The sequence below is a fragment of the Serinus canaria genome, chromosome 4 (assembly GCF_022539315.1).
Source record: "Serinus canaria isolate serCan28SL12 chromosome 4, serCan2020, whole genome shotgun sequence".
NCBI classification, from domain to species: Eukaryota; Metazoa; Chordata; class Aves; order Passeriformes; family Fringillidae; genus Serinus; species Serinus canaria.
The window spans coordinates 13,120,450-13,147,489 of NC_066317.1; the positions used below are offsets into that span (position 1 = coordinate 13,120,450).

At 39.0% G+C, this 27,040-nt stretch overlaps 2 protein-coding genes across 12 annotated transcripts in view; one reads left to right on the plus strand and one right to left on the minus strand.

The window, feature by feature from the left end:
- LRBA (LPS responsive beige-like anchor protein) overlaps nucleotides 1-11,092 on the plus strand; it is a 367,787-nt gene extending 356,695 nt beyond the window's left edge. For 3 of the 4 annotated variants that reach the window (XM_030238944.2, XM_030238947.2, XM_030238948.2), the window contains 3 exons: nucleotides 823-1,037; nucleotides 7,545-7,696; nucleotides 9,560-11,092. In XM_030238944.2, the coding sequence (XP_030094804.2) occupies nucleotides 823-1,037; nucleotides 7,545-7,696; nucleotides 9,560-9,650 (458 nt within the window). In that variant the 3' untranslated portion in view covers nucleotides 9,651-11,092. The remainder of the gene's footprint in view (nucleotides 1-822; nucleotides 1,038-7,544; nucleotides 7,697-9,559) is intronic. The other variant, XM_030238946.2, reaches the window with a different exon arrangement.
- Nucleotides 11,093-16,390: 5,298 nt separating this feature from the next.
- Nucleotides 16,391-27,040, minus strand: part of DCLK2 (doublecortin like kinase 2) — an 80,202-nt gene continuing 69,552 nt past the window's right edge. For 3 of the 8 annotated variants that reach the window (XM_050973782.1, XM_050973784.1, XM_050973781.1), the window contains 6 exons: nucleotides 26,306-26,439; nucleotides 24,967-25,044; nucleotides 23,768-23,864; nucleotides 22,210-22,290; nucleotides 21,323-21,439; nucleotides 17,691-19,961 (listed from right to left, as the gene is read on the minus strand). In XM_050973782.1, the coding sequence (XP_050829739.1) occupies nucleotides 19,731-19,961; nucleotides 21,323-21,439; nucleotides 22,210-22,290; nucleotides 23,768-23,864; nucleotides 24,967-25,044; nucleotides 26,306-26,439 (738 nt within the window). In that variant the 3' untranslated portion in view covers nucleotides 17,691-19,730. Of the gene's footprint in view, nucleotides 19,962-20,433; nucleotides 20,517-21,322; nucleotides 21,440-22,209; nucleotides 22,291-23,767; nucleotides 23,865-24,966; nucleotides 25,045-26,305; nucleotides 26,440-27,040 lie in introns of all 8 variants that reach the window. The other 5 variants (XR_007777468.1, XR_007777466.1, XR_007777467.1 and 2 more) reach the window with 4 other exon arrangements.

Consider the following 27,040-nt stretch of genomic DNA (forward strand, 5'->3'; position numbering starts at 1 on the left):
GGGCTGTTTGTTTGATGAGGGGTGTGTATAAACTACTGGTAATTCTCTTCAGGCTCTTTCAGCTTGGCTGCAGAACCTCTAATATGCTCCATTTGTATTCTCAAAGCCCTGCTTTTAGTGGACAAATTATAAAGAGTGATGTTGATTCTGTGGATATTTTATATCATTTTCTTATTTGCTAAATTGTCCACAATTATTTTTAAACTGTAAATTTATTGGAATTAGCATCTTTCTACTTTAGTGTTTCTAAAATAGTTACTCAGAGACACTTCTTCAGAGTTGGGTGTACTCATGGTCTGTGTGCATTTCTGCGTTATGCTCATGAACTTGTGTGGCTTATGCGCAAAGCAGGTATTTGTCAGAATATGTTGAAAAAGCAAATGTTTAGTGGGCTGTGTATGGCTTACAATCTTAATATGAAAACATACACTTGTAGAATACCTACATATGTAAATTCATTACTCTTACTCTACATGTCTGTGTTTTGATAATCTCCTTTCAAGGTTCAGTATGTTTAATTATTCATAATTAAATAATCTCAAAATTTACTCTCAAAATTAACTAGTACCTGCTTTAAAAGAAAATCCGCAGAAGACAATCTAGGTGCTTATGCCTTAATGCAAAGTTTTCAAGAGATGAGCTGTTTATCTTAGTGTCTGGCCCCCTTAAAGTCATAGGCTATTCACCTAAACATGGTAAGAATCAATATAAAGTAAAATAACAGTGATTATTTAAGTAGAAATCATGACTTACTATTTGAAAAATGATGTCTTTATTTGAGCATATAAATCAATAACCTGAGATCCTTTTCTTTCTCACTAGAAGGACCATGTCTCATACATTCTATGAATGGAGATCTACTGAGGACGTTAGAAGGTCCTGAAAGATTACAAGGTCCTGAAAGCTGCCTGAGACCAAAACTTATTCAAGCCTCCAGAGAAGGCCACTGTGTCATATATTATGAAAATGGCCTCTTCTGTGTGTTCAGTGTGAATGGGAGACTGCAGGCCACTATGGAAACAGATGACAAGATAAGGGTGAGTGTCCTCAAGTATGTGCTAACTGCCAGCTGCATGGGGAAAAGCTGTCAATGCTGGAATTGTGTGGAGACTCTTTCTGTAGCCAGACCATGAATATGTGGTACCAGACCACAGCATAGCAGCATTCTGAAAAAATTTAAGGGGACCATGTATTCTTAATAACATTAGGAAGTGTATTTTACAGTTTTAGCTGTAAAATAGCTCTGTTCATACAGTAAGGAGTACTGTGTAGGCATTTCCTTCAGCTGGAGAATGCAAATATTACTAATTGCTGACCAGGAGAGGCTGTGCTGCATCTTTGCTTTTCAGTCTGAAGGCAGGAGGTCAGTGACTTGTTATTTTGGAAGTTAGTTTTCCCTTTCTTTTGGCATCTCTGACTGCCTTCCTGCATTCTGGTTCAGCTAGTATGTGTTATGCTGAGCTCCAGGAAGTTTGTAGGATATGTCTATACTTCAACTCTTTTAGCCCTTTGGCATTTGTGAACTGGGCAGCAGAGTTCCACATCTTTAGCTGCAGGAGACCTGGAGCAAGTCCAAAATTATGCAACAGGCATTTTAAGCCTATGGCTTTATAAAAAATATTTTATAATACAAAATGAAGGCCTCTTGACAGTTCCTGTGTAACAGTACCTATGAAACAGAGGAGAAGTTGCCAGCTGTACTGCAGTACCACACCTCCAAGCTGATTTTCATGATCTGATGGAAGATCTCAGGAACTCAGCTGCTGGGATTGCCAATGTTCTCTTGAGTGGAAAACTCTAAAAAGTTTTTCCTTTATTTGGATTACATATGTCAAGAAGAAAGTCCCTCTCTGCCATCATCTTTGTTTTACAGAACTATTGGCATTCTTTCAGCTGCTGTGCAAAGTTGCGAGCGCTTCTTTCCACGTGAAAGATAGAAGAATGTGTCAATGTATTTTAAAGATTTTTGATCTTCCTTATTTGCCCTTTATAGTTTGTATGAAACTGCTTCTTTAGCACTGAAGTTTCTGGTACAGTTCAGTATATTACACTTAAAACATTTTAAAACTCCTATAATGTACTATGCTCTGCTAATCCAGTTTCCTTATGCCATCCATTCAGAATATCAGCTATGCTGGTGGTGGAATATACAGAAATAACTCTGTGTAGTTCCCTTTTCCATAGTGAGAGTGCTGTCTAGTGGGATTAGGGGGCATTTGACTTGTGTTTTGTGGCAACCACAGATGCAGGCTTGAGGCTGGGGAAGTGAAGCAAAAATGTATATATTTCTGTTCCCAGACATTTTTTTCCAAATAAATGTAGATTTTTGCATCAGTTCCCTGAAATTGTACCTTTGGCCATCCTTGTACAAATACTTCTGAGATTTTCAGCCTACCCTTCATCCCAGAGTTCTTTCCATAAAGCAAGACCATATCACAGTGTTTTCTCTTTTTACATTAATAATGTTGATAATCTGTCACTTTCAGTTGTGATTATGTTGTCAGCTAGGCCAGCAAATCTGTAAAATATCTAGAAATCCCTTGTTGGCTAAAACAATTTCTGTAGTGTTTCAGTCAGTACCCACAGCTTTAGGAATGTTGCTGGAAGCAATTGAAGTTCTGCTCTCTGTGGGCCGGAATTATGTTTGTAGAGGGGTTTGGGGTTTATTTTGTTTTGTTTTGTTTTCTTTCCGTCCCAGTGGTCTGAGCTGAGCTTTACGCTTAAACAACCTACAGCATCTCTGCCAGTGCTTCTGCACTACATCATCGCTGAAGGAGAGTGGCAACTGCATGATTAAAGTGGGGCATTTAAAATGAATAGCACCTACCCATGGGCTGTGCTGACAAACACTCCTCATTGGCTTTTGCTTGGGGAGGATAGAAAAGGGAAGGAAAAAGGTCATAAGTGTGGAATTTGTAATATAACAGCTTCAGTTTTCCTGTGTCATTAAGGGCCAGCATTTCAGGACGTTATTGGTAAAACTAGCAGTTTTCAATAGTGACATTGGGATAAACATTCTCATTTTCTTTCTTGTATTCTTGAGCTAGAAAACTGCCATAAAAATTCAGAACCTCTGGAGAAATTCAGGGTTTAATCAATGCCTTCCACCTGTTTTTGTTTTAAATACTGTATTGCTCAGTGAAGCTTAGGCATATCACAGTACATCTACCATGTAGTGTTTAGATATCTTAATGAATACCTCTAACTCTAAATAGTCTGCTTGTTCTGAGAGGCAAAGTTATTTTATCCTAAACAAAGACTGTATGCTGTTTCACCCAGAGGAACCAATTTATTTTCCTTTCCTGAGTCTGTTTTGAAATGTGGAAGTACCCACAAGACTCCTGCTGCTGTAAGCCAAGGCTGTCACAGTGGCAGCTCTGCCTTTTTGCAAAGCACTGCCTTTCAAAAGCCTGAAACGTTAAAAGGGATTTGTGCAAAGTTTTGAGACTTTCCAGGGAAATACAAGTCAGAAATGCAGCTTTTTAGAACATAGCTGAAATTGTGCACTTTGGGGATTATTTGAGAGTCTGAAGCTCATGTTGTGAGAAAGATTAGTTGCAGGGTTGTTTCAGTTTCATACCTAGCAGAATTGCAGATAAACTACGTTGGGGAAAAGCAGAACAGTAAAATTGATTCATGTCACCCTCTGTACTAGCTGGAGTGCTTGGGAGTAAAAGCATCCTTTAGTTTGTTTAATCTTGAAGGGCGTATCATGAAACTGAAATGTTGACAGGTCACCTTTTTCTTCCATTCATTCCTTCTTCATCCCTTCATTCACTCCTTCATCCCTTCATATATATATATAGGCAAGTGACTGAGAAATTTATTTATAAACAATGAAAATTAAATAAATCAACATCTTGTCTTCATGACAAGCCAATAGTAAAATTGCATAGGTATTAGTAAGGGTTCAAAGCCTGTACTTTATTTAATCAAAAGATCACAAAACCTACTGCATGTTGCAGGTAGTGGAAGAGTTAAAGATTAATGGCTTTAATTTGCCTTTTAATATAGCATTTCTTCAGTAAAAGCCTCAAGTACAAAATTCAAGTGAACCATGACCATAAGGTTAATGGATTTTCATCAGCTGAATTTTATAAGTGTAGCAAATAATTATTTGTCACGGTCTTCACTGCAATTTGGAAATACCCTTAGGAGACTGCTATTGTTATAGAGAAGAAAACTGCCCCATATTGATTTTTTCTCCTAATGAATAATCTCTTTAATACTTTTGTGGTTAGTTAGATCTTATGATCATCCACTCAGTGCATGCTAGTTCTGGATAATTTTCCCTCTTACGAGTTTGTTTTCTGCCCCTTTCTTACTCTACTCTGTATGACAGTCTCTAAAAGGTGCTTAGCACATTTCTGATAGCAACAATCACAGAAGCAATTAATGGTTGGGACATTTATTTTGGGGGGGGAAAGGAAGAAGCTTCAGTTCAGAATACTCAGTTCTAATCTTTGTTAGTGTTCAGTTTTCCATACTTAGCTGTGGTTGGAAAAACTCTACAAGTTCTGCTTTATTGTGTCTAAATTTACATGTATGTCTTGTCATCTTAGTTCAAAACATGGCTGGAATAGGTTTATCATCTTTTCTTTTTTGCTCAGTGTTAAATCTTGTTTAGAGTATGTGTTTGTGTTTCAATTACACTCCTTTTAAAGTTATTGTGTGAAATAAAATTCCAGCAATGTGATCCATTCTGACTTCTTGGGAGTTGTTGCAGTAAACACTCTAAATTTATAACATAATATAGGAGCTCTATCTTAATCTAAGTGTCGCACATCGTATAATTCTTACAGGATGTATTTGGCATCGCAGTAATAGAGTGCAGCAATACAAAAAAAACAGATGTGCAATATGTCTGACTTCAGTTATTGCTGCTCACAAAGCAGTATCTTACATACGCTGTATATTTTGGTTTCTAGGCTTGTCAGCAGTCTGTATAAATGCTTCAGTGTTGCATGAATGTAGCGTCTTTGTGTTTTAGTTTCTCTGATTTTTTGTGGTGTGTATGCTGTAAATTCTCTATATTAGGAAAAGTCCCAAACTTCTTTTCCCTGAGGTATGTAAAAAGTTTTGCATATTTGAAAACCTGTATAAGCTGAGACTGCAAGTGCCAAAATAATTACAGATTTCAGCAGAGAGATGTTTGCAAAATCCTGTCTTCAGTTCTTTCTACTGTTTCCTAAATTTAAATCTCTAAGCTGGACTTTTGCTTATAGACCATGATCTTAAGGCAGTGTCCTTGCCTTGACAATATTTTAGTAGAAAAGAATCAATTTCTTTGTAGAGAGTGTGTTTATGGAATTTATAAACCACTGCTGTGAATATCCCCCATTCTTACATCATTCTCTTGAGAAGTTGGGCCAGCTGAAATTTATCACAAATTAATCCTGATGTGAAGGGTGTGTATTGCATTAAAAGGCTGCCCAAATTTAGCTGATTAACGAACCTTAGGTTAAATACGTTTGTAGATAATGCTTAGTATCTAGTATCTGTATTCTGTACATCCTGCATCTGTAGGCCATGGATGTAGTTTTTCCCTGCAACTAATCATCCCTCACAAAGAGGTGCACAAAAAATCCATGGCAAGAAATGTGATGGTTGTGACCCTGGGCAAGGAAAGGGAAGAACTGATAAGGAAGCAGAGGAGAAAGAAGAGTAGAATGAAGGACAGGCTGTTTCTGTGCTGAGTATTGTGGACAAATCTAAAAGCAGAGAAGGAAAAACAGAAGTCAAGCTGGGGAGCAAAAATCAGAAAGAGAGTGGAGAAGAGGCATCTGAAAACAGGAAGAGAGCATAGGAAAAGGCTTGGGCTTATTTGGAATTATTAATCATGGCCCAATATGTGAAGGGTCTTGATATTCCTGGTGGCTCATGCTGATGTCATTCCACATGACAGAATATGTTCAACTTTTTTGTTTTGTTTCTTTGGCAAATGCTGCAGACCTTTCAGTTTTCCTGGACAGTTGGAGGATAAGGCTATAAAATCAGGGCCTGGTATCCTCTACTGCTTACATTTCTTTTCTACACAACAGCAGGGCAGGAGCCTTCTTTCAGATGAAGCCTCCTCAGGGTTTCTGTAGTAGTAATTACTGAGACCCATATAGAAAAAATGCTCACACACTGTGAGAAAAGTCAGTCATGGAGTCTGCCATTGGTGGTTGTTGGGAACCAGCTTCATTCAATGCTTTTTGAGGTGGGGAGTGCTGAAAGTTTACTGAGTGATGAAGGCAATGCCTGAGATGAATGGAGAACTCTTATTCAGGAAGCTCCACAATATGAGACTGTGGTGTAGTCGCTGAAACTGGTAGGATCACCTCAAAACATGGAATAAACCTATTCCAGAAGTAAACTTCTGCCAATTTCTTGCTCCCCTCAGAAGGCATCAGCAGGCTCAAAACAAGATTAAGAGAATTCATGGGCAGCATTTCCATAAATAGATACTAAAGGGAACAAGAACTTTCTGATCTTCCTAATGCAGTGATTTTGGGTGCTGTGGTGCATGGGGGGAGAGGGCTGTGTGCTGACCATGCTGGCCGCATCTCCTGCTGCCGTTGTTGGAGATAGACCTCTGGGCTAGATGGGTTATGATCTCTCTCACCCCATAAATTAGCACTTGCTCTAATAAAATTTCAAGTTCAGTTCTCTTAAGACCCATTTTGGCTTATTTACACTAGGAAAATCTTTCTTTTAAGAAGGACTTATCCTGATTCCTTTCCATTTAGTATCTGATAGCATCATCTGGTATAGTCTTTAGGTAAAGAAGAAAAATTATTTTTCTGGGTATTCAGTATGTATCTTGATTTTTTTCCCAGTTGCACACAAGAAATACTAAAATAGATTGAAGATTCCTGTTTGAAGAAGTCTTGACTCTGAAAACCAATGATATCCCATCTTTCTTCATGATCTGGTTCCCCAAAAAAGATTTAAAATACTGATTTACCATCAGTCCCCATGATGCATACAAAACAGGGTATATGCTATTGAATTTTTCAGAGGCAGTTTGAGGATGGATGATAAAAAGAAACACAGTCCCTCTTAAACGAGGTGGATCACTATTTTATTGCTCCACTGCAGGAATCTAAAAGTGCTGGTCTAAATTAATTTTAGTGATTCCTATAACAGTTCAGTTCCTGTTAACATTCAGCTTCTGCTAGGCTGGTATTAAACACCCTTGGGGGAATGTCGGGTGCTATATTTTAATGCCAGTGCTGCTGCATCTTGTAAATCTAGCTAATTAGAAGAGTAAATTTCTTTAGTGACCTCATATTGGATCTTTGGGACATGGAATAAATCACAAGTCAGGTAAGACTTAAGTAGTGACATCTAATGTATTGGAGATTTGTGCATAAGAGCATTAATTCTCTTGCTGAGTAAAATAACATAACAATAATGTTGCTTCCCAAAAGCTTGTGTTGATATCAAAGTCTCTCTGGACATTCAGCTATCAATATGAAACCTTTTATTGAAAGGAGAAGTGGGGAAGTAAGAGCCACATACACATTTATCTGACAAATCTCCCTGTGCTTTGCCCCCAGGCCATTCAGCTGAGTCGGGATGGACAGTATCTGCTCACAGGTGGAGACAACGGGGTTGTCATGGTCTGGCAGGTGTGGGACCTCAAACGGCTCTTCGCTTACCCAGGGTGTGACGCTGGAATCCGATCCATGGCCCTGTCCTATGACCAAAGGTGAGACCAAGTCTGGTCTGGACAAGAGTATTGGGCAATACATATTTACAATTAAATTGCTTTTTTTTTTGTTGTTCTGATTGTGATTTTCTGTGGGTCACAGATCTTGGTGATTATCTTGAGAATTCTGTGCTGGCAAAAGTTTTTTTTTTAACATGGTATATTTAGGGCAGATAATCTTTTTCAGGATTTCAGCTCTTTGGGGAGTGAAGAGAGATCCAAGAAATCTTTCTTTGGCAGACTTTCAAGATAGACTTTCCTAATTCCAGACTTTCTTGTTAAAAATAGAACAGTTGGAATAGGTGCACAAGAAGATTCCCTCCACATATCCATATATTTGCCAAAGCAAAGTGTCATTCTCAGTTGTAGAACAGTTGTTTTATCCACATACAGCATGACCCTTTTTGAACAATCCTCCTGCTGAAGGTGACCACTTGAAATTTTACTGCAGTTTCACATTGCACTTTCCAATGCAGCTGTACTTGACAATACTTCAGTGCTTTTATCACAAAAATATTGTTTGTTTATAAGATGGATGTTTCCCATTTAATCTGTACACTTTTAGCTTTCAGGCTAGGATTTTATTTACTGTGGTGTATTTACTAAATGGTGTTTCTGTGTACTTTTCAAGCTGATTTGTCTCCTAAATCCCTTATGGATGTCTACATTATACAGTAAAGCATGTTGCTGAGGCTCTTAGCCTTCCGCATACTGAAATCCATACTGAATGTTTTTAAAATTTTATCTGTGTTTCTAAAACTTGCACAAAATGAACTTTAAAAAATCCAAACCAGAAAAACCTGTGAACTTCAATGAAACTCTGAACATCTTCTTGAGAAGCGTAATTAGAGAATATTGGCATTTTGGCTAAAGTGGTTTTCCATTAAAAAGAAGCCCTTGCTGTTAAATGTATTTCAAAAACTGTTGAATTTTAGACCTTGTAAATTTTGCATTTAGAGAATCTTTAATTAATGACATATTAATGAACTGAAACTTAATATGGACATAGAGAAATTTATCCATGGCCTCAAGTTAAGAACCTATGCACTGGGGGTTGGAAGACAAGGAAGAGATTTACTCAGAGTATTTTACTGAGTAATTACTGATTAATTACAAGTAATTACTCAGAGTTATTTAAAAGACATTTTAATGTAATAGATAATCCAAATTGTACTGTTGACATGAAATAGGTGATCCTGCCAAAATGCAATGTTTTGGTGATCTCATACTTAATCTTCGTTTTGAAGAAAAGATTTGCAGCCTTTTATTCTGAATTTTTCAATTCTAAGGCTTTATTTCCCCAAAATGCCAGGATTTTATATATCCTTATTGTTCTGATTTTTGTAATACTTTATTGAGACTGTAAAAAAAATGATCCAGAGATGGATTGTGTACTGTGTCAGGGCCATGGCTTTTCAAACACATCTAAATGATCTCCAGTAGCAGGCCAAGGGTGAGGAATTCAGAAAGAAGGATGTCTCAGTGGGAAAGAAAGCCCAGGGATTGCTTTCAAGAGCTTCCAAAATAATCAAAGACTTCAGTTTTAGTATTTCCAACTGAAGGCTTGTGCCCACACCCAATTCCTTCATGTAGATATGCTCAAGTTGGGGGAGTTGAAACTGAAATGAACCCTCCTCCTGGCCTTCCTTCCCTTTGCTGCTACACCAGGGCTTCATACCCTCTCCAATACCCTCCCAAAAACCAGCCAAGAAGTAATCCTGGGGAATCCCAAGTGGCCTTGCAGGACAGGAATTCTGGTGAGCAGTTCTGTTGTCCAGCTCTCAGGTTTCGCTTTAGGCTGACCACACAAACTCTTGCACGGTGCTTTGCGTGTTTGCTGACCGGTGAATCTGCTTCCCTCAGGTGTATAATGACTGGAATGGCGTCCGGGAGCATCGTGGTTTTTTACAATGATTTCAATCGCTGGCACCACGAGTACCAAACCAGGTACTGACCTTCCCAGAGGCCAGGACAAGCACTGACAGGAGCAGCTGTGGCCAGGAGGGAGCTGCACACAGCACTGCCTCCCTCGGGGTCGAGCCACCACACGGCTCCTTATAAATACTTCTATTACATCTGAATGTAACTTAAATTTGCTGGAAGAAGCAAACTATTTTTTAAAGTTAATTGCTATTTTTGTAGACCTCGCTTGACTTTTTTGGGGGAAGGGCAAAGAAGCAGAAAACCAGCTGCTGGGTTCTGTAGTTAAAAAAATCTATATTTTTAGTCACAATGAGAAGTCTATTTTGATCCCTGTATGTAAACAAAACCTAAAGTAAACATGGTTAAAACTCACATTCTAGCTATATTATGAAGAAACAAATGTTCCATCTGAAGCTTTATCTATAACCTTGAGGAAAATATGATTTTAACATAACGGAAATTAATTATGGTATTGGGGGAATTTTAATCTCTGCTATGTGTACCACACTTTGTCTCATACTTTTCCAAATGATTGTACTACATCAGCACTGAAGTTTCTGGGAATCAAGGGGTAATATTTAAATTATGGTTAATGTAATTTTAAACTTTGCAAATCATTTCCATCAAATGTTACTCTTCAAGCATGTTTCTAGGCCTAGACAATTAGTTCTTTTTTAGTTGAATGTTTAGTACAGTTAGGAGAGAAATCGGGAGCAGAGTTTGTGTTACATCAAGTGTGAATCCTTTTTAGTTTCTACCTGGCATCTCCTTCAAAGCACACCAAAATGTGGATTGTTCCTCCAAATCAGAAAGGCTCGTTTTGAAGGCTTCAAACAAGAAGCTCACTGAGGCAGGTGTTTTTTAGCAGGGGCAAGTTCCAAAGCACATTTCTGCTGGTTGACTGTGAAAGCAGGGAGGCAGCAGGTGCTTGCTGGTGCACAGCCCCTATACAGCAGCAGAAGCACAAGATTTGCAGGCCACTCTTTCTTTCTTTTTTGTCAGAATGTGCCCCTGCAATACTGTAGCACATGTCATATTCCTTTTCTGCCTATAGCAACAAATCTTTCGTATTTTGCTACCACCAAATCCAGTCAGATCCTGCCTAGTCATATTAAATTACCTCTTTCTTTTAGGAAATGAAAAACTATTTATACTAAGGAACAATAAGTTATTTTGGTGTTGCATAAATCTACTTTTCTACAAGATTGCTGTGCAGAACTCTGTGAAAATATTTGTGAAAAGAACTGTTATTGTTTTTTAAGTCTGTATTGCATAAAATCTTCTTTGTATGTTGTGATCTCTGAGTTGAAATTTACATTCCATATCTGTATTGATACATACATTTCTCTAGCTGCCTACTAGAGCAGTTCTTGGTTTTTCTAAGCATTTAGCTACTCTCTCTTTCAGTAAAGCTTTGGAATGAGAAAATTCAGTTTGAGTGAATAAATGAAATAAAATTACATTTGTAATTGAGACCTTCAGTGGAGTACTGAGTTCTTGTGATTCAGGATATGTTCCTAACAGAGGAAAGGGGTGCCGTGGCTGATGTATTTAATGTTCTTTTGGTGTGTATGAAATGGTGTTTTCTGTGCTTTCTGCATTTTCATACCGAGGTGGTTGTGGTGTATCAGCAGTTACATTTTCATGTTTTGTGTAGCACAAGGATGGTGGGATTAAGCAAAGGCTGTAGTGGGTCGTGTCTGTGGGAAGCACCTGGTGTACTGAGCTCTGTGTACTGAACATTTGTTATGCAGAACTTGTATCTCACATTTCCTGAAGTTCAACAACATTCACAGCCTTGTATCAGCAGAGTTTGAGGAGAAATTGGAATGGTCTTGAAGTTAAATTTGAGTTTGTCTCAAGCCATGGGTGGTTTTTTCTAGACTGGGTGGAGGGAAAACAAAAAAGAAAAAGGTGTATTTTGCAAATGGAAATCCTGAAAGTCATCTCTTTATGAGGAAACACTTCAGTATTGATAGAAATAATAGCTCCTGATCTTGGAGCCAAAATATTTCATGGGGAGTTGATTTGATAGGTTGCTTGTTTTAGAAAGAGCTCTACTGGATCAGGAAATGCTTTCCCAAACTGGAAGCACAGCTGTACCTGTGTGTGCTGTCCTGAGTTGCACCTAACCCTCCTTGGGAAGGAGCAGCTACTGCAGTGTGGTATTTTGCCTTTGGAGTGCTACAGTCTTTCTGTGGGAAAGGACACCTTAACCTTCTCCTCTGTGAGCAGGCCTGCAAAGACACCTCTGTTCTGGACTTCTCTGGTGAGTAGGACATCCCCTCCTTCCACAGGTGAACCCAAATACCTTGGACACCACCCTGGGGCCCAGGCATGCACTTGGGATCTCAGCTTTGGCTGAAGTAGTTCCACCTCATGCTGTTTGTGATGAGATGGAGAACAGGGTTAAATTTCCAGCTACTCAGGTACTTGTTACTCTCTTCAGGGCAGCACCTGTGTCAGCACCTGAAAGCTGTCAGCAGGTGCCAGGCATTAACCTGCAGCTGCTGGTACTCATTTGGCTGGTATTGGCAGAATATTCCTCAAGAGAGGTGTCAGACCTCTCTCCTCCAATGTGTTTATGCAGAGGGATGATTTATGCAGAACATTTTTTATGTGACAGTCTGGCCTTTCTTTTGCCCTGGTGAGTTCAAACAGAGCTGCTGCCAGCTGTGGTTATGGGAAGCGCTCTGCAGCACTGCTGATTGGTTGGGTTGTGCAGTACTTGGCAAATGTAGCTTGAAATCCCTTGTATTTTCCATCAGTAAACTGCTGATAGAAATGCTGTAGGATCTGGTAAGAGAAGATGGGGTGGTCAGAGTGGGGGTTTCTCTGAAGGAAGTTTGTGTTGTGGTGCTACTGCAGGCAGAGGTAAATGAATGCTCAGACTTGAGAATACTTTTGCAGTTCTTGGCTGTGTTGTGCTGTCTACACCTGAAGGTAAGCTGTGTATGTGTCTGCTATTGTTTCTTGCCCTGACATCCTCTTGGTAGTCCCTTGCTTCTCCGCAGCACTTTGTTCCTGTTAAACATCCCAAAGAGCTGATCTGATACCAGGGTAATGGGAAGTGAATTTTATTGCAGCTTTAGTCAGGACATGATTGTTGTTAGTTGTATTGAATAAGAATGGCCTAGGTAACTAGGTGACTATCTAGATTGTAGTTTTTCCATTTTATGTCCTAAATGTCATATTCATAGAGATTTCAGTGTGCTTGTGGTATGGCATACTTCTCTTTTCTTTCTTCCAGAAGTAATTCAAGGGGAATACCAGAGCACTGTATTGTTTTTGAGAAACTGGGTTTATCCTCATTAAATAGAACCAGAGATGGGCCATTCTGAGAGTGCTGCTCTAAACCAGTGAGACCTCTCCCATACAGGATTAGGATGTTTGTGTAACACTTTAAATGAGTCACTTGCATGGATTTACCATATGTTACATCATTACATGAAATCCACAATAGTTTACTTTTATGCAGAACCAGCCTAAGATCTTCAGTAAACTAATGCAGTTAATGATGCATTACAGTTTAAAGCTGCTCTTTAAAAGCTCTAGGGGGAAAAAAAAAAGGTAAGAAATGGTTTCACGTTTTGTTTTGCTTGTATGTACTGAAATTCAACTATGTTCAACCTAAAGCTCCTCAATTCCAGCACAACCATTGTCATGAAGTAAAAAATGATTAAAACGTACAAAGTTTGAAAGAATAAATTCTAACTTGTACGTGTATTTTCAGTTGAGATGTTATCGAGAAGCATATCAAGAAAAAGAATGTAAAAAATTTCACAACTATTTATATATTGTAGGAAATATAACTACTTTTTTTTTGGAAATTAATTAAGGTAAGAGTGGAAAGCATAGTCTTGAAACCAAAGAGACGTGTGTATTTAGTAAAATCTGAATTTGCACACAACTTTGCCCCCAGATCAGACATTGTGGTGGGTGCTTTGGAAACGATGTTGCATTGTGAGGCAATAGACAAAAAGGGGTTCCCAAAATGTGATTCTTGCTGTTTGCTAAATGAACAACATTTGAGAAATGATAATTTTTTTTTCTTCAAGTTATTCTAGTATTTTTCTTGCTGCTGTGTGAGCTCTGAGCTGCAAAATATTGTAGGCACAGTTCAGTCTGGTTGTGTGGTGACTTTGGTGCTATCAGCAATAGCAATGTCCAGTAACAGAAATGACTTTGTACCTTGCTCTCCCATTTTGCCTTGCTTATTCTCCATGCAAGGGATGCTTTTTTCAAGCCTCTGTAACTGCAAAAACCAAAATTTGACCATTTGAAACAAAACAAGTAGTGTAATTCAAGCAGTGTCTAAACATTCAGCATTCAAATGCTCTAGACATCAGTATTTCCTGTTAATTGGCAATTATCTCACCTATTACTTTGGGGAGGAGGGAACAGTTTTTGGTACTTTTTTGACACCTGCACTTTGCATGATTCACACTCTTGGCTTCCTGTTTCCAAAGGAAACAAAAGGCACTTAAAATTCAAATTTTCTTTAAAAAAAATTAATAACAGAAGCAACAGCTTCCTTGTAGATAGTTGCATGGCTACTTGCAGCTACCACTCCCTGCCCTGGATTTTTTTTTCATAATGCTAATTTAGTTTATAAAGAAAACAAAAATCCTGCTAGAGTGGGTTCCCCTGACAGAAGAGCTCGACTAAATACCTACTTCTGTGCTTTAGACATTGAAGCTGACTGCACGTAGGAGGGTTTGATTTGCTTGTCTTTTTTGTCATCTTAAAACCATCAGTTTTCCTTAACAAGCATCTTGGGTTGCTTGCTAGTTTTGTGCCTTTCTTCTGCGTTCCAATTGCTATTTGGATGTACCTTGAAAAAGAATGAGTAAATAGAAAATATATTTTCCCATTTAAAAACTGATAAAACCAAAGATGATTGATAAATACATCTATTTATGTAAAGGCAAAGGAATCAGTATCAGTATAGCTATCAAGCTATAATAATTAGACCAGAGACTACTGGGAGGAAGAAAGATGTGAAAACTTGGTTTAAATGGGATTTACTGACCTGTATAAAAAATATTCTTGACAATTAGCTACTAAGAATGAGTCAATATTGATAAAACTAACACTATAAAACAGCATCTTCATTAATGTATTTTGAGAATGATTTTAAATTCTTTTTTTTGTTCCAGAAGGGGTAATTGTCTGCAAGGGTAAATATTGACGGGAATTAATCAGTGGACATAGTGTTAGGTTGATTTATAGCCGGAGAGGATTCAGTCCTGGGACTTTAAATCTAGAACTGCAGGAATGGCTCACTGGACTTTTGTGAACAACTACTCACTTTCAAATGACCTAGAAAGATTAGGATATTTTAAACAGTTTTTTTTAATAATTTTTTTTTTTTTTTAATGTAGGCATGGTAGCAGTAGAGCTGTCACTATGGAGTGTTTGTAACAGTTCTTTCTAAAAAATGTCTAACTTGTTTTCAATTTCTATAGAAGTTTCTTTCCATTTATAACAGGAAAAAGAATTGTTCAGAACTATTTTTGCCTTCTTCCAGCAGCAACTGGTGGTTCTACAACAAGAGAAGGACTAAATGAAAGTGCAGCAGGTGAGAAACCAAATGCGATACTTAGGGACCTTCATTAAGTGTTTTAGTGTTAACCAACACATCTTTAACATAAAAATAAAGTGTGGTATCTCCTGCACCTATGCACAGACTGAACTTTTGTGTAAGTATTTTAAGGCATGGAGTAGTGCTATAATTTTGCTAAGGTTACACAAAGAATTGGGGATTTTCCCAGCTATCCTGTTTTTATCTGATTGTTGGCCATATGATTATATTTTCCAGCTGTCATCGCTATTTTTAAATAGGCTTTTTGGAACCTGCCTCTGCTCTGTGAATCAAAATACTTGTCTAAGACTGTTTAGATGTCATCAACTTCAGTCATGAAGTTAGGGACATGAATTCAGGATATTTCTCTTTACTTTCTTCTTCCATGAGACAAGGTAGTAGTTTAGAACTGGCAGCTGTTGACCAGGCAAGTGATGATCCCTTCTGTTATAGATGCATAATTATTTGTGCAACACAACTTATTGGAAATCCTTGCCAATCCATGGCAGTTTTTTTTCTTCATAGCTGAATCCATCCTCTTAGGAAAACCAGAACTTAACCCAGCATTCATTATTTGCTTGTTGCTCTCTCTCTGCTGGTCTCTCTGTTCTGCTCTTTTTGAGGCTCCGTGTCTTTGCTGGGGCGGGGGCTGGTTAGCCTGCTCCACCTGAAATTCCACATCCTTTCTTTGGCTGAGTCTGAGACTTGTTGCAGAAATCACCAGCCACACAGGCAGCCAGCTACAGACTCTCACCAGAATCTGAATCAGAAGTTTCTGTTCTAAGGTTGGAATCATAGCTTCATCTTTTTGCACTGTACCAAAACCCAAATTATTTTACAGAAAGCCGATTCCCATACTCTTCAAGTATATTAAACTTACTCCAGGGAGCCCACAACAAAGTTAATTAGCAAGGATTGGTTGTAGCCCAACCTTTTTATCATAGTTTAAGACATGCCATGTTTTCCTACCTTTAATGCCATTTTCTTGCCAGGGTGTTGCACATCTTTCAGCTGCCATGGCCGTAAGTTATTACTTGGCACTTTCTGATCTTTAAATGCTCTTCAAAGGTAAAACAACCATTTTTAATCATGGCTTTCATAGGAAGCAATGAACTTTAAAACAATGAAGTTTATGGAAATCCCTCAAATTAATTCTATTGTTTTGGTAGGCATCTAATTGTTCAGTCTTTCCAGGGAGAATAAGACAAGTGTCACTGACAAAATAACTGAGCTCTCAAAGAAAGGAATGACTTTTTGTGTTCTGGTTTTTTTAAATGAAGAAAGTTTATTGCAGGTCTTTCTTTTACAATTCTAGTAGAAAGTATAGCTAAGAGAAAAAATGAACTATGACCAATTCATAAGAACGAGCAAAGGAAAAGGATTAAGCTGAATACATACTCTATTGAACTAAGCATTATGGTAAAGAGAAAACCTCGTCTATTTTGTGACTGCTGATTAAGGAGAGCTGTTTCCCAATCCTGGTTTCCAGTGCTTGCACCAGGTGAGTAGGGGGATAGCACTGACAAACCTCTGATGGCTATTGATGGCAGCTCCTCTATCAGCTAGTCCTAGAATTAGGAGCTGCTCAGCTCATCATAGCTTGGATATCATGCAGCAGGCTTTCCCTTCACAGGCCCAAAATAATTTTTTTTTTTTTTTGTCTAACAGGTAGTCTGACCCTGGAGAAAGGTGTGGATGGGACACTTGTGGTTAGGATAGAAAATGGCAAAGCATAAAGGCTTCCTTCACTCCAGTCTTTGTAACAAATAAATCCACTGCTCATGTTTGCATCCCAAGTTACTTTATTTAAATTCATATTATCTAAACACTATCCTGCCTGCAAGTCAGATAACAAACTTGATGGAAAACAACCATCCTTCCCTCTCTATCTTCAAATGTTCGTCTCATGATATTTTACAGTTAGTCTACTAAAAAATTCTTTGTGAAAATTTGCCTCTTCAAGTTTGGTAGAAACTTGACTAAAAATAGAGGCATTGGAATAGAAGGCAAATAGAAGTTTTCTTCCCTTGTCTGCCTCTCCTACTTTTCTGAAAATTCCCATCAGAAGAACAGAACAGGGCCTTCTGGTGGACGTGAGGCCAGGTAACTGTTCCCCACCTCACTGCTCATATAAAAATATGGTTAGCTACACCATAAGTTAGTCTATCTAGAGCCCAAGGCTGTGTGAAATGGAGTTGATTATTGACACAGAGAACTTAAAAAACCACCTGACATTCCTGGAGTCTTTCCCCTACTGCTGTTCCCAAGATGTGGCTCATTCCCCCCCTGTGAGAGAGAGGATGAGACCTGCTGGGGCTTGCCATGAGAGGTGCACACAAACTGAAAACAGTCATGGGAAATGAAGAAATCTGTGGCCAGAGTGTGGGGAGCTTCAGTCTGATTTGTTTTCCTCAGTCCTACGCACCAGGCTGATCCCCAGCAAGCCCAGGAGAAGGCAGTGTGGGGGACCGGAGTGGCTCAGGAGCAGCAGGGAGGAGGGGCTCAGACCCAGCCTCACGAGGATCAGCAGCTGCAGCAGCAATTGCAGAAATTTTCTCCATTCCAGCTCTACCAGAGTCCTGACAGCGCTTGCTGCAGAAAATCTGACTCTCTTTATCTAGAGCTGTGTTCTACAAACAAACAAAACAAACCCAAGGCAAAACATGAAACAACACTTAAATACAGCCCTGTCTTAAGGGTTAAAACAATCTACAAGACATAAACTGCATGCAATACAGCCAGGATAAAAAAGGAGAAATAACATTAGAAATCTTTAATATAATGAATTGTGTAATTTTGTGATGTTGACTTTAGGAAATGCAAGGAAAACTTCTCTTCCAGATGTATGCTTGCCATGACATTGCAGGTTTAAAATTTTTGTCTTGCAAGTCTGATGTGGAAAAAAAGATGGCACGAGGGGTTGTGATAGTGAAGGAACTTGTCATAGTAACTATTAGCAAAATTTATGTGCCTGTCTTTTTGCAGACACAAGGAGTCAGGTGATGCTTACTGAGAACTCAGCGCTACAATTCCTGTAACAAACTACACGGTACAGAAGGGGAGCCCCTGGGGAAGGTGACAGAACATTTTTTTATTTTTTCAAGAAAAGGGCCTGCTTTTCTGCTTAGTGGTGAGAGTAGGAAAATGACCTCTTATGGTTGCAAAAAGGCATAATTTCTGAATTCTGTACTTAAAAATGAGTTTACAGGAGAAGGGAGCAACAGGTTGTAATGAAAACTGAGAATTCCAGAGTGAATAGGTTGATTATCTGGAGTATGTGGTACATCTGCTGAAGACAACCCTCAAAGATATGTGCTAATTGTAAAGGTCAGGTGCTATACCTTTTCCTCAAAAATTTGTTTGATTGGACTTGCTTTACTAATGTGAAGATTTATGTGGTTTTAGTTGTGTTTGACTAATACACTATTCACTGAATATTTAACACTGAAATAATTTTCTGACACAAGTCAAATTTAGCAGGGTTCTTTTTTCAGATGTGTTTATTGTATCAAAGTCATCAAGGACAGCACATACAAGGTACTTACCCTCTTTGTTGTTGTTGTTTTGTTGGGTTTTTTTAACTCAAGTTACATCACTAGCCTCCCTGCATAGTGAGGTACAAGGAGAAAATTCCATACTCCACAACTGAGTTTCTACTACTGACAATCAACACTGCAAAGGGAGCATGCAAGGAAAGGAGCAGCTGAATTGGGTCTGAGCTTTTGAGATTAGTGATGGTCTAAAGGAGTTTTATCATTATCAAGGCACCATTGCATTGCCTTTTTTCTTGCTGGAAAAAGTTGTAAATAGGGGTTTCTGCTATTCAGTGGCAGGTAAAGTTATTTAAAAGGGGAAAGACATGCTTTCAGTTCATGCTGACAGTGGTTTTCTCCTGCGTTGTCCTCATAGCAGCAATACAGTTTTAGGTAATGCAGCTAAGGGTTTTCTTTTTTAATTTTACTGTTGCTAAGCATGAATGTTTTTTATTTATCTAGGACTGATTATCACTTGTCTGGCTCTAAAAGAAGTGTCAATTTTAAATAGAAACAATGTTTAGTTCTTTGCTTCTGTCTTCAAAAGGTTCTCATCTTTTTCTAGCTGCTTTTAGATACAAGATGGATATAGACATGCACAAAGTGACTGCCGGGAGAATAAACCAAGACATGTCTGAGGAAGTAAAAAAAAGGTTGTATTGGTGTTTGCTAAGCCTACTTCAGATATGCATTACTCAAGACAGAACTATGTTTTCCTAAGTTTTTAAAAGGTATTCCTTTGCTGGTTTGGTGTGGCTGTACAGCTTTTTCCACTTCAGACTGGCTTAGTTATTTCTCCTTTCTTGTTACAAATGGAGACCATGTACTTTTTGTGCAGCAGAACAAAGCATCGCCGTTAGTACGTACCATTGCCTTGGACCTACTCAGAGGAAAGCAATGCAGGCATTGGGAAAGGAGGAAAAAAGGAAGAAAGCAAGGGACAGAAACTAGACTTACTTTAAGCAGAACTAACACAATTGCAACAAATTCAGATTTACAGAACATTTCTTAATTGACCAAAAAAAAAAAAAATCTGTAATGAATTAAGAGCATGCTTTTGGGGGCAGCAGAAGGCTCCTGTGCAAGGACACTGAACTTGGGGATGCGCAGTTTTACTTATCTGCCACAGGATGGTATTATCTGCATGGGCCAGGTGACAATGTTGGAATGAGGTGATGCTAAAGGGGCTCCAGTGAATGTGCAGGTGGACTGAGAGAGCAATGCACTGCAATACACGAGAGTTACAAAGTGGGCTTGTCTGAAGCTGAATGTTGGTAAGCAATGAGTGCTGGAGCAAGTGAAGAACTTCTGAACACAAAGGTAACTGAATTTCAATGCTCAAGGTAAACCAGGGCAAGAATAACAAATTGGGGGCTTAATCCTCATTAGATCACAGTGTTTTGAACAAGATTTTACTTTTCCTTTCAGCATTAACTGGGAGCTGCATTCAGCAATTAATAATTATGCATTTACATCCTTCCATACCTGTTAGAAGGAAATAAAGCAGGAAAAGGTAAAATGAGGTGAACTTTCCTGGCTGAAGGAGTGTCAGTAGCTAACAGAAAAAACTCACACCAATAGGAAGCCAAAGCTACACTGTGTCAGAGATCTGAGACAGGCTTAAGTGGCATGCAAGTTGGAGAGGGGCTGAGAGTTAGAATTAAAATTGCTCTTATTACATATAGTGTATTTTATACCAGTTTTCAGCTTCAGGCTTATCCATAGTCTCAACAGTATAAAGAATGAAGCTCTGAAGTCCCTCTCAAACTGTCAAGTCAAACTGTCAAATGAAATGTAGACAAGAGCATGAACCTGAAATCCATTTCCTGACTTATTTTTATGTTATCACTTTTCCTACATTTAAATTGTTTGCCTATTTAACTCACATAAATGTATTTGCAAAGACAGAGATGTAGGCAGAAACATTTTATTTAAATTTACTGGTTCTCAGATAATTAAAACAATTATTCTTGTTAACATAAGTGGTCTGGCCTTTGAAAATAATCAATACTAATGGAAGGGTGAGGGTGGAAGTCCCTGTTAGGTTACCATGGATGGTTTTACTTTCTTTCTTTTTACTGAAGATACATTTTGTGCACAGTGTCCATCCCTGCATCAGACAAGGAAGGGCCCTAGTAAGATCAGGAAGAAAGGAAGTTTCTGGAATGGAGCTTGGTTTCCTGGCACAGGTACTGTTGGACAACACTATGCTCAAGATGAAGCAATACTTGGTCAGGCACAGAGGTAGACTGTACTTAACTACATGGGCAGTAAGATAAAAAAGCTCTCTGTTTTTATAATGAAAGATTTCAAATTGTTAATAAACTTCATTTTAACATACACCTGCTTAGTGTTCACATGTTTCTGTTTGCAAGCTCATTTTTATCTCTTGGGCAGCGCACTGTGATAGACTTGGTTGCTCTCAAGCAATGATGAGACAATTCACATTGTACATCAATAAGAACTAGAGTTAGAGACTCTTCTAGTTTTGGGTTTGCTATTCTTGCACCACACATCCTCATAGAGCACTGTCAGAAAAATATGCAGAGTATACTATCAATGTATAAAAATGTTCATTTCTCTTACCATGATGACAGAAACCCCAGCAGATGTGTTATTTTGCTTGGGTAGGGTGTTATTAAAGTGCTGCTTCAGTTTACCTGTTACTTCAGCTTGCATATTATTCTCCTGGGAAGCATCATCCTGCATAAGGAAGAGCACAAGATTCACTTTAGAAAAAACCAAAACATTTTTTATCATCAGGTACTTCCTGCTTTTTAATGAATAGGAAGTATTCAGACAGGCAGTCCAAAAGTGAACACACTCTGCTACATGAGAGACAATTCCAGAGGAAAGGAACAGAGCAATCACTCACTGTTTTATGAATGAACTTCTATTTCTTAAGATGACATGTGACACTTCCAGTGTATTGATTTGTCCCGCAATTATAAGCTGCGGGTTTGATTCAAGCAAGTTTAAAATAATATGCTTGAAATAATTTTATAAATGAAAAGCATATTTTTCACTTGCATTTCTTTCAAATCACCACTTTAAATGGCCCATCATGTCCTAAGTCTGGAGGTGTTATTAGGTATCATAAATATGCTTGAGAGGAGCTGTTATCCATTGATACACTTGTTAATAGTTGTCTTCTCTTGTGTCAGGGAACTCCACAGATTGTATTCAGTCCCTCATTTAGAACATGTCTGAAAATAAGCATTGACTGTCTCCATGAAAACCTAGTACTTATTAATAATTAATTGATTTTAAATCAATAAGCAATCAAACACTTTGGTGTTCCCTTTTGCTGCTGCCTGAGAAGATGAAGGACCTGGCAGGCATCAGCTCAGTGTCTGTGGTAAATTTGGTGTTATATTTGCTAATTGTACTGCTGCTTCTGAACACTACAGGTTAATGGTTAGATTTACAGGTTTAATGTCAAATTAGAGACAAGTGAAATGTGATGTACTCACTGACACCCAGGGATGGCTTAGGATCTGTGCTGCTGTGTACCGGGCTTCAGCATTCACATGTAGCATCAGGCTGATTAACTCCTTCATAGGAAAAGAAAAAAAGAGGAGTTTGAAGGGCATGGGAAAGGATATTAAAACTGAAAAAGTGTTGCACCAAGTTCTTCTCAGTTCTTCTCAGCAATGTTCTTGATACCTGGATGGAAAAAAACTAACCCCAGCTGATACCAGAAGCAGTGATACCGATGTGACGTAAGTGGAACTTAAATTTGCCCTTTAGGATTAAGAGTCTGCAAGGCAGCGTGTTTGATATCAGTTTCTTCACTGTAGTCATGTTTCAGTGAGTCTATTGGAAACAAATTAAAAAGAAATGTTAAAAAAATCAGCTCTAGTGTTCCACTTTGTTCTCTATATATTCATGTACATGTCCAGAACAAAAAACATGGGAGAGATGAGTTCCTCTCTGGGCAGTGCACATGCACTCAGTAACATTACATAAAAAAACACAAATCAGAGACAAGAATCTGCACCTGAAAGTCAAGAAACTGATGAAATTATTTGAAAATGTTCTCTTCTGTGTTGCTGCAGAAGAATAAAAGACATTGAGCCAAGTCCTTCCCTCAAAAAACCTTTTATAGCCTCCAAATTATCAGTCTTTATTTTTTAAATCAAGATTATTTCAAGATTATTTCAAGGGCACTGTCCATTGCTTCAGTTTTGGGAAATGGTTTCTTCCAGCATTAACAACACACCTAACTGAGAGCTTTCCCAACCAGCCAAGTTCTTTAGTCTGTGGAAGTTTGAAGTGAGACATCACCTTGAATACCAAGCTTGAGGACCTTGCTTGTTCAGAATGCATGTTCAGAATGCATGGAAATGTGTGAGATGACTGGGACTTGGGAAATGTAGGTAAATGGATGAACACCCATTGGGAAATGCATAAAAAAATTCAGAAAAAAAATCATTTTCTCATTGGCCAGATAAAAAACCACCTCCACTTGTTACCGAGTCCTCAGATATTATTCAGAGCACTTTAGTGAATTAACCTGAGAAGTGGGGCTTACAACTTGAATCTTTGTCCTACAGACACAATTAATTTAAACAAAACTGCAATGATCACAGAAGAACTGCAGGCAGTGGCAATTAGCCATGGCTGCACCTCTTGAAAAGCTCTTATAAATGGCTCAAATAAAAATAGGAAGAAATGCCTACTGCAATCAATCCACAGAGCAATAATTTTTCTTTTTTAAAGAGGGAAAAATTCAGGGACGCATTTATTTCGCAGCTGCAGCACTGAACCTGTAAAGTGCATCAAGTGAACTGGGCATCGTGTGCCGTTCCCTGAATGCAGCTGGCATTTTGCTACCCTTGCTCAGGCAGAGCCATGGCAGCCTGAAACCCCTGAGCTTCCATCAAGCACTGTTCAGCTAAACCAACTGAAAAGGCACAGCAGCTGGGGCACAGGGCTGTTCTACATCTTCCATGCTGCCTTCCCAGCTGAGCACAGCCTGCACAGGGGCAAGTCAGAAATATTGTTTCAGGTGGGAAAAAATACCAGTACCTTTGCTGAATCAGTGATGTTATCCCAGTAGGGAGAGGGAAATTCCAACTTCCCCACAAGTATCTGATCAAAGAGGTCTTCCTGAAGGTTGTTTTCACTGTAAAACAGCAGTAACAAAAAACATTATGAGAGAAAAAGCCAATTTGTCATGGGAATTTTAACTTGATTTGGGGATGGGACAGAAATTACGTTAATAACTACTAGAAATGCATAATTTACAAGTTTATACAGCAATAGCTTTTCTGAGCCAATACATTGAGGTAACCTTTCCACTGGAATAGGGGCTGCATGGTTAACACACATTTATTAATCTCACTCATCACCTGGTTCTACTAGCATGATATGGACATTCCCCTTGCCCTCCCTCAAAACTCTAATCAAAGAATACAGTTTCTTGCACAATGCAGCTTTCAAAACACATTTTCAGCTTTAAACATGAAATAACAATATGAAAAACCCAAATACCTGAACTAATATTTTTTTCCATCAACAATAATTGCATTGTTTGCAAGATATTTTTGTTCAGTGAGGTGTTTTAGTTAAACCTCACTATTTTGTTAAGTATTTCACTGTAAAAATGAACAAACAGGCCCTGCATTAGTAATTAATATGTTAAAAAGCAGAATTTCCCATTAAAATGTGCCAATTCCTTCTCATTCCCTGGGAAAGGAAAAAAAACCCAGCAAAAAGCGCCCATTTGATTTTCAGTAGAACTCAGAAACAGCGTGGCTCTGAGTACCAGAAATGGTCTTTGCAAACCCCACGGCTCGTTTGACACTTGCCAAAAGGACGAACAAGGTTAAAGAGGCGGGATAAGCGCATTTTCCCCGCTCCCGGTTTGCCACCGCCGCTCTCCGGGCGCTGCCGCGTCCCAGCGCCAACGGCAGAGGGCAGCGCGCGCCCGCGGATGGCGGAGCTGGGATGCGCCTGGAGACAAAAGGAAAAAGGGCTCTGCCCCCGCACCCCGCCCCAGCACTGAAACACCTGCCCCGTAGGAAAACGTATTTAAAAATTTGAACCCAAAACCTAAAATGAGGGACAAGTGAAAACCACTCAAAGAAAAGAACAAATCCGTGAGGAAAACACATCAATCTGATCCACCTTTCTTCCTCCCCCAAGGATGCCTCCTTCAGGGAGAAAGGTCAGACTTGCTCTGAAAGAACTTGATTGCTTTTGCTGGTTTTCCCTTTGGCACTCACCTGCGAAAAGGTGGAAATCCACATAACAGGATGTAAGTGATCACACCTGCAGCCCAAATATCCACCTTTAAGCCATACCTGAGAAAACATGTCTGTGTTACTTTTGCTGAGTTAACAACAAAAACAACAAAAGAGTCGTTTCAGTCAAAAATAAATGATGCTGACAGGATTACATGAGAATCTGTGCTGAGTTACTTCCTGCTGATGGGGTGATACGTTTTATGCCTGAGCATCTTTTTGTTCAGACCCTTACCATCTTTAAGAAACCATGATTCTGTGATTTTTTTTTCTCTACCTCAGGGCTCTCCAGGGTCTTCTGAATATACTCAAATCCAAGTCAGTATCCAGGTTTCCCAATCCAGAGCCACTAATGGTTAAAGACAAGATGTGCCTTCTCAATCCCCACTAGTAACTCTCTCAAAGGTTATCATGTGTTGCTAAGCAACAAGACACACCAATTCTCCAGCCTCTCCAATGAGTAACACGGGGAAGAAGAGCTGCACTTTTCTTTTAAAGCACAGAAATTAAAACACAGGAGGTCAAAAAGAGGTCTTTTCTCCTATTCAGTAGATTCAGTTTGTCAAAACCTCAAGCACACAGACGAGGTGCCCTCTGACCCTGGAGCTGACTGCAGCTGGGAAATGTTTCTCAATGCAACAAATGCACTGAACAAGGAGTGAAACAACACAAACAAAACCTCCCTCCATCAGGAAATTCAGAGTGGCCACAGCTATGGCAAGAGTCAGCCAGAGCATGGAATGGAGATCTCGTAGGTCTAAAAGGAGAGAAGACTTGTGAAAATCTGCCATTGGCAAAAATTTACCATTTTAGAAATTTTTTTCTGTATTTACGCAATGACCTGTTAAATACAAAATAATGGGGTTGTTCAATTGTTATCAAACAGGATGTGTCACCCAAATGGGTCACTTGAATCAACATAATCTAATTAGAGCTGTCCTGAGAACAGGTTTAGACTAAGTGACCTCTGCAGCCCCTTCCAGTATAAATGATTCCATTTCTAATGCAAACATTATCTGTTCTTCCCCAAACAGCTGCCACAGTTCAGTGAGCTCTGGATGCTGAGGTGAGGCAAGGAACACAAACAAATGGACTCCACTGCACCAGAGATGGTCCTGGGAAGGTGAGAGATGAGGAAAGACAAATTCTGGGAGCAGGCAGAGCAAGGATACTCTTGGAGAAACTGGGAGTGGTGCCCTTGGGTTGTTCAGTTACAAAAGAATGGAGGAACAGCTTGTTGGAGCATTTGGATCTTACAAGATCTTACAACCTGCCAAAAACGAGTGGTTACAAGGCCTGTGTTGTAGGCAGCCATGCTCACCCTGTCTCTGCAATGATTTCTGGAGCCACATAGGTGGGTGTCCCACAGACAGTGTACAAAGGGCCTTCGACCACTGTCGCCAGTCCAAAGTCTCCAAGCTTCAAAGACTTGGTTCCATCTGAATACTCACATACCTAGAATCAGAGAAATTAACACAGAATGAGGAGAACATCTGCATTTTTATATCCTCTAATTTCTTTGGGAAGTCATCATCACCATACCAAGAAGATGGGAAAAAGAGGTAATTTCCACAGCCCTGTAGGGCAAGAAGAGAAAAAAATTATATTCCCATTGATTGCAGCTGGAGCAAATATTCAATGGAGCTGTCTGCCAGCTATGTAGGTCAGACCATGACACAGCCTCGAGCCACCAGAGGTGGAAAAGAAAACTCAGTCCTTGAATGCTGAGAAGTTTTAAATATATTCAGTAAAATATAATACTCTACTTTCATTTGACTGGGACCTAGAGTTTAAAATGGGACTGGCAGCTACAATCAGATTTGTTTAACATCTTGTTATCTTAGCATCTATGTAGCCACATAATGGGCAATTTCATCAGCAAATGTCTTCGCTGGGCTTGGTCTGGGCAAATGCTGTTTAGGTTTCTGTGCAGACCCAACTGCATCTTACCAAAAGGCCCATAAACAATCTAGCACTGAGTCATTTTATTGATGAAAGAAGCTGAATTTAGATGCAAAGAAAAGTGCTATACAACAGTGATGGCAGGAATAAACCA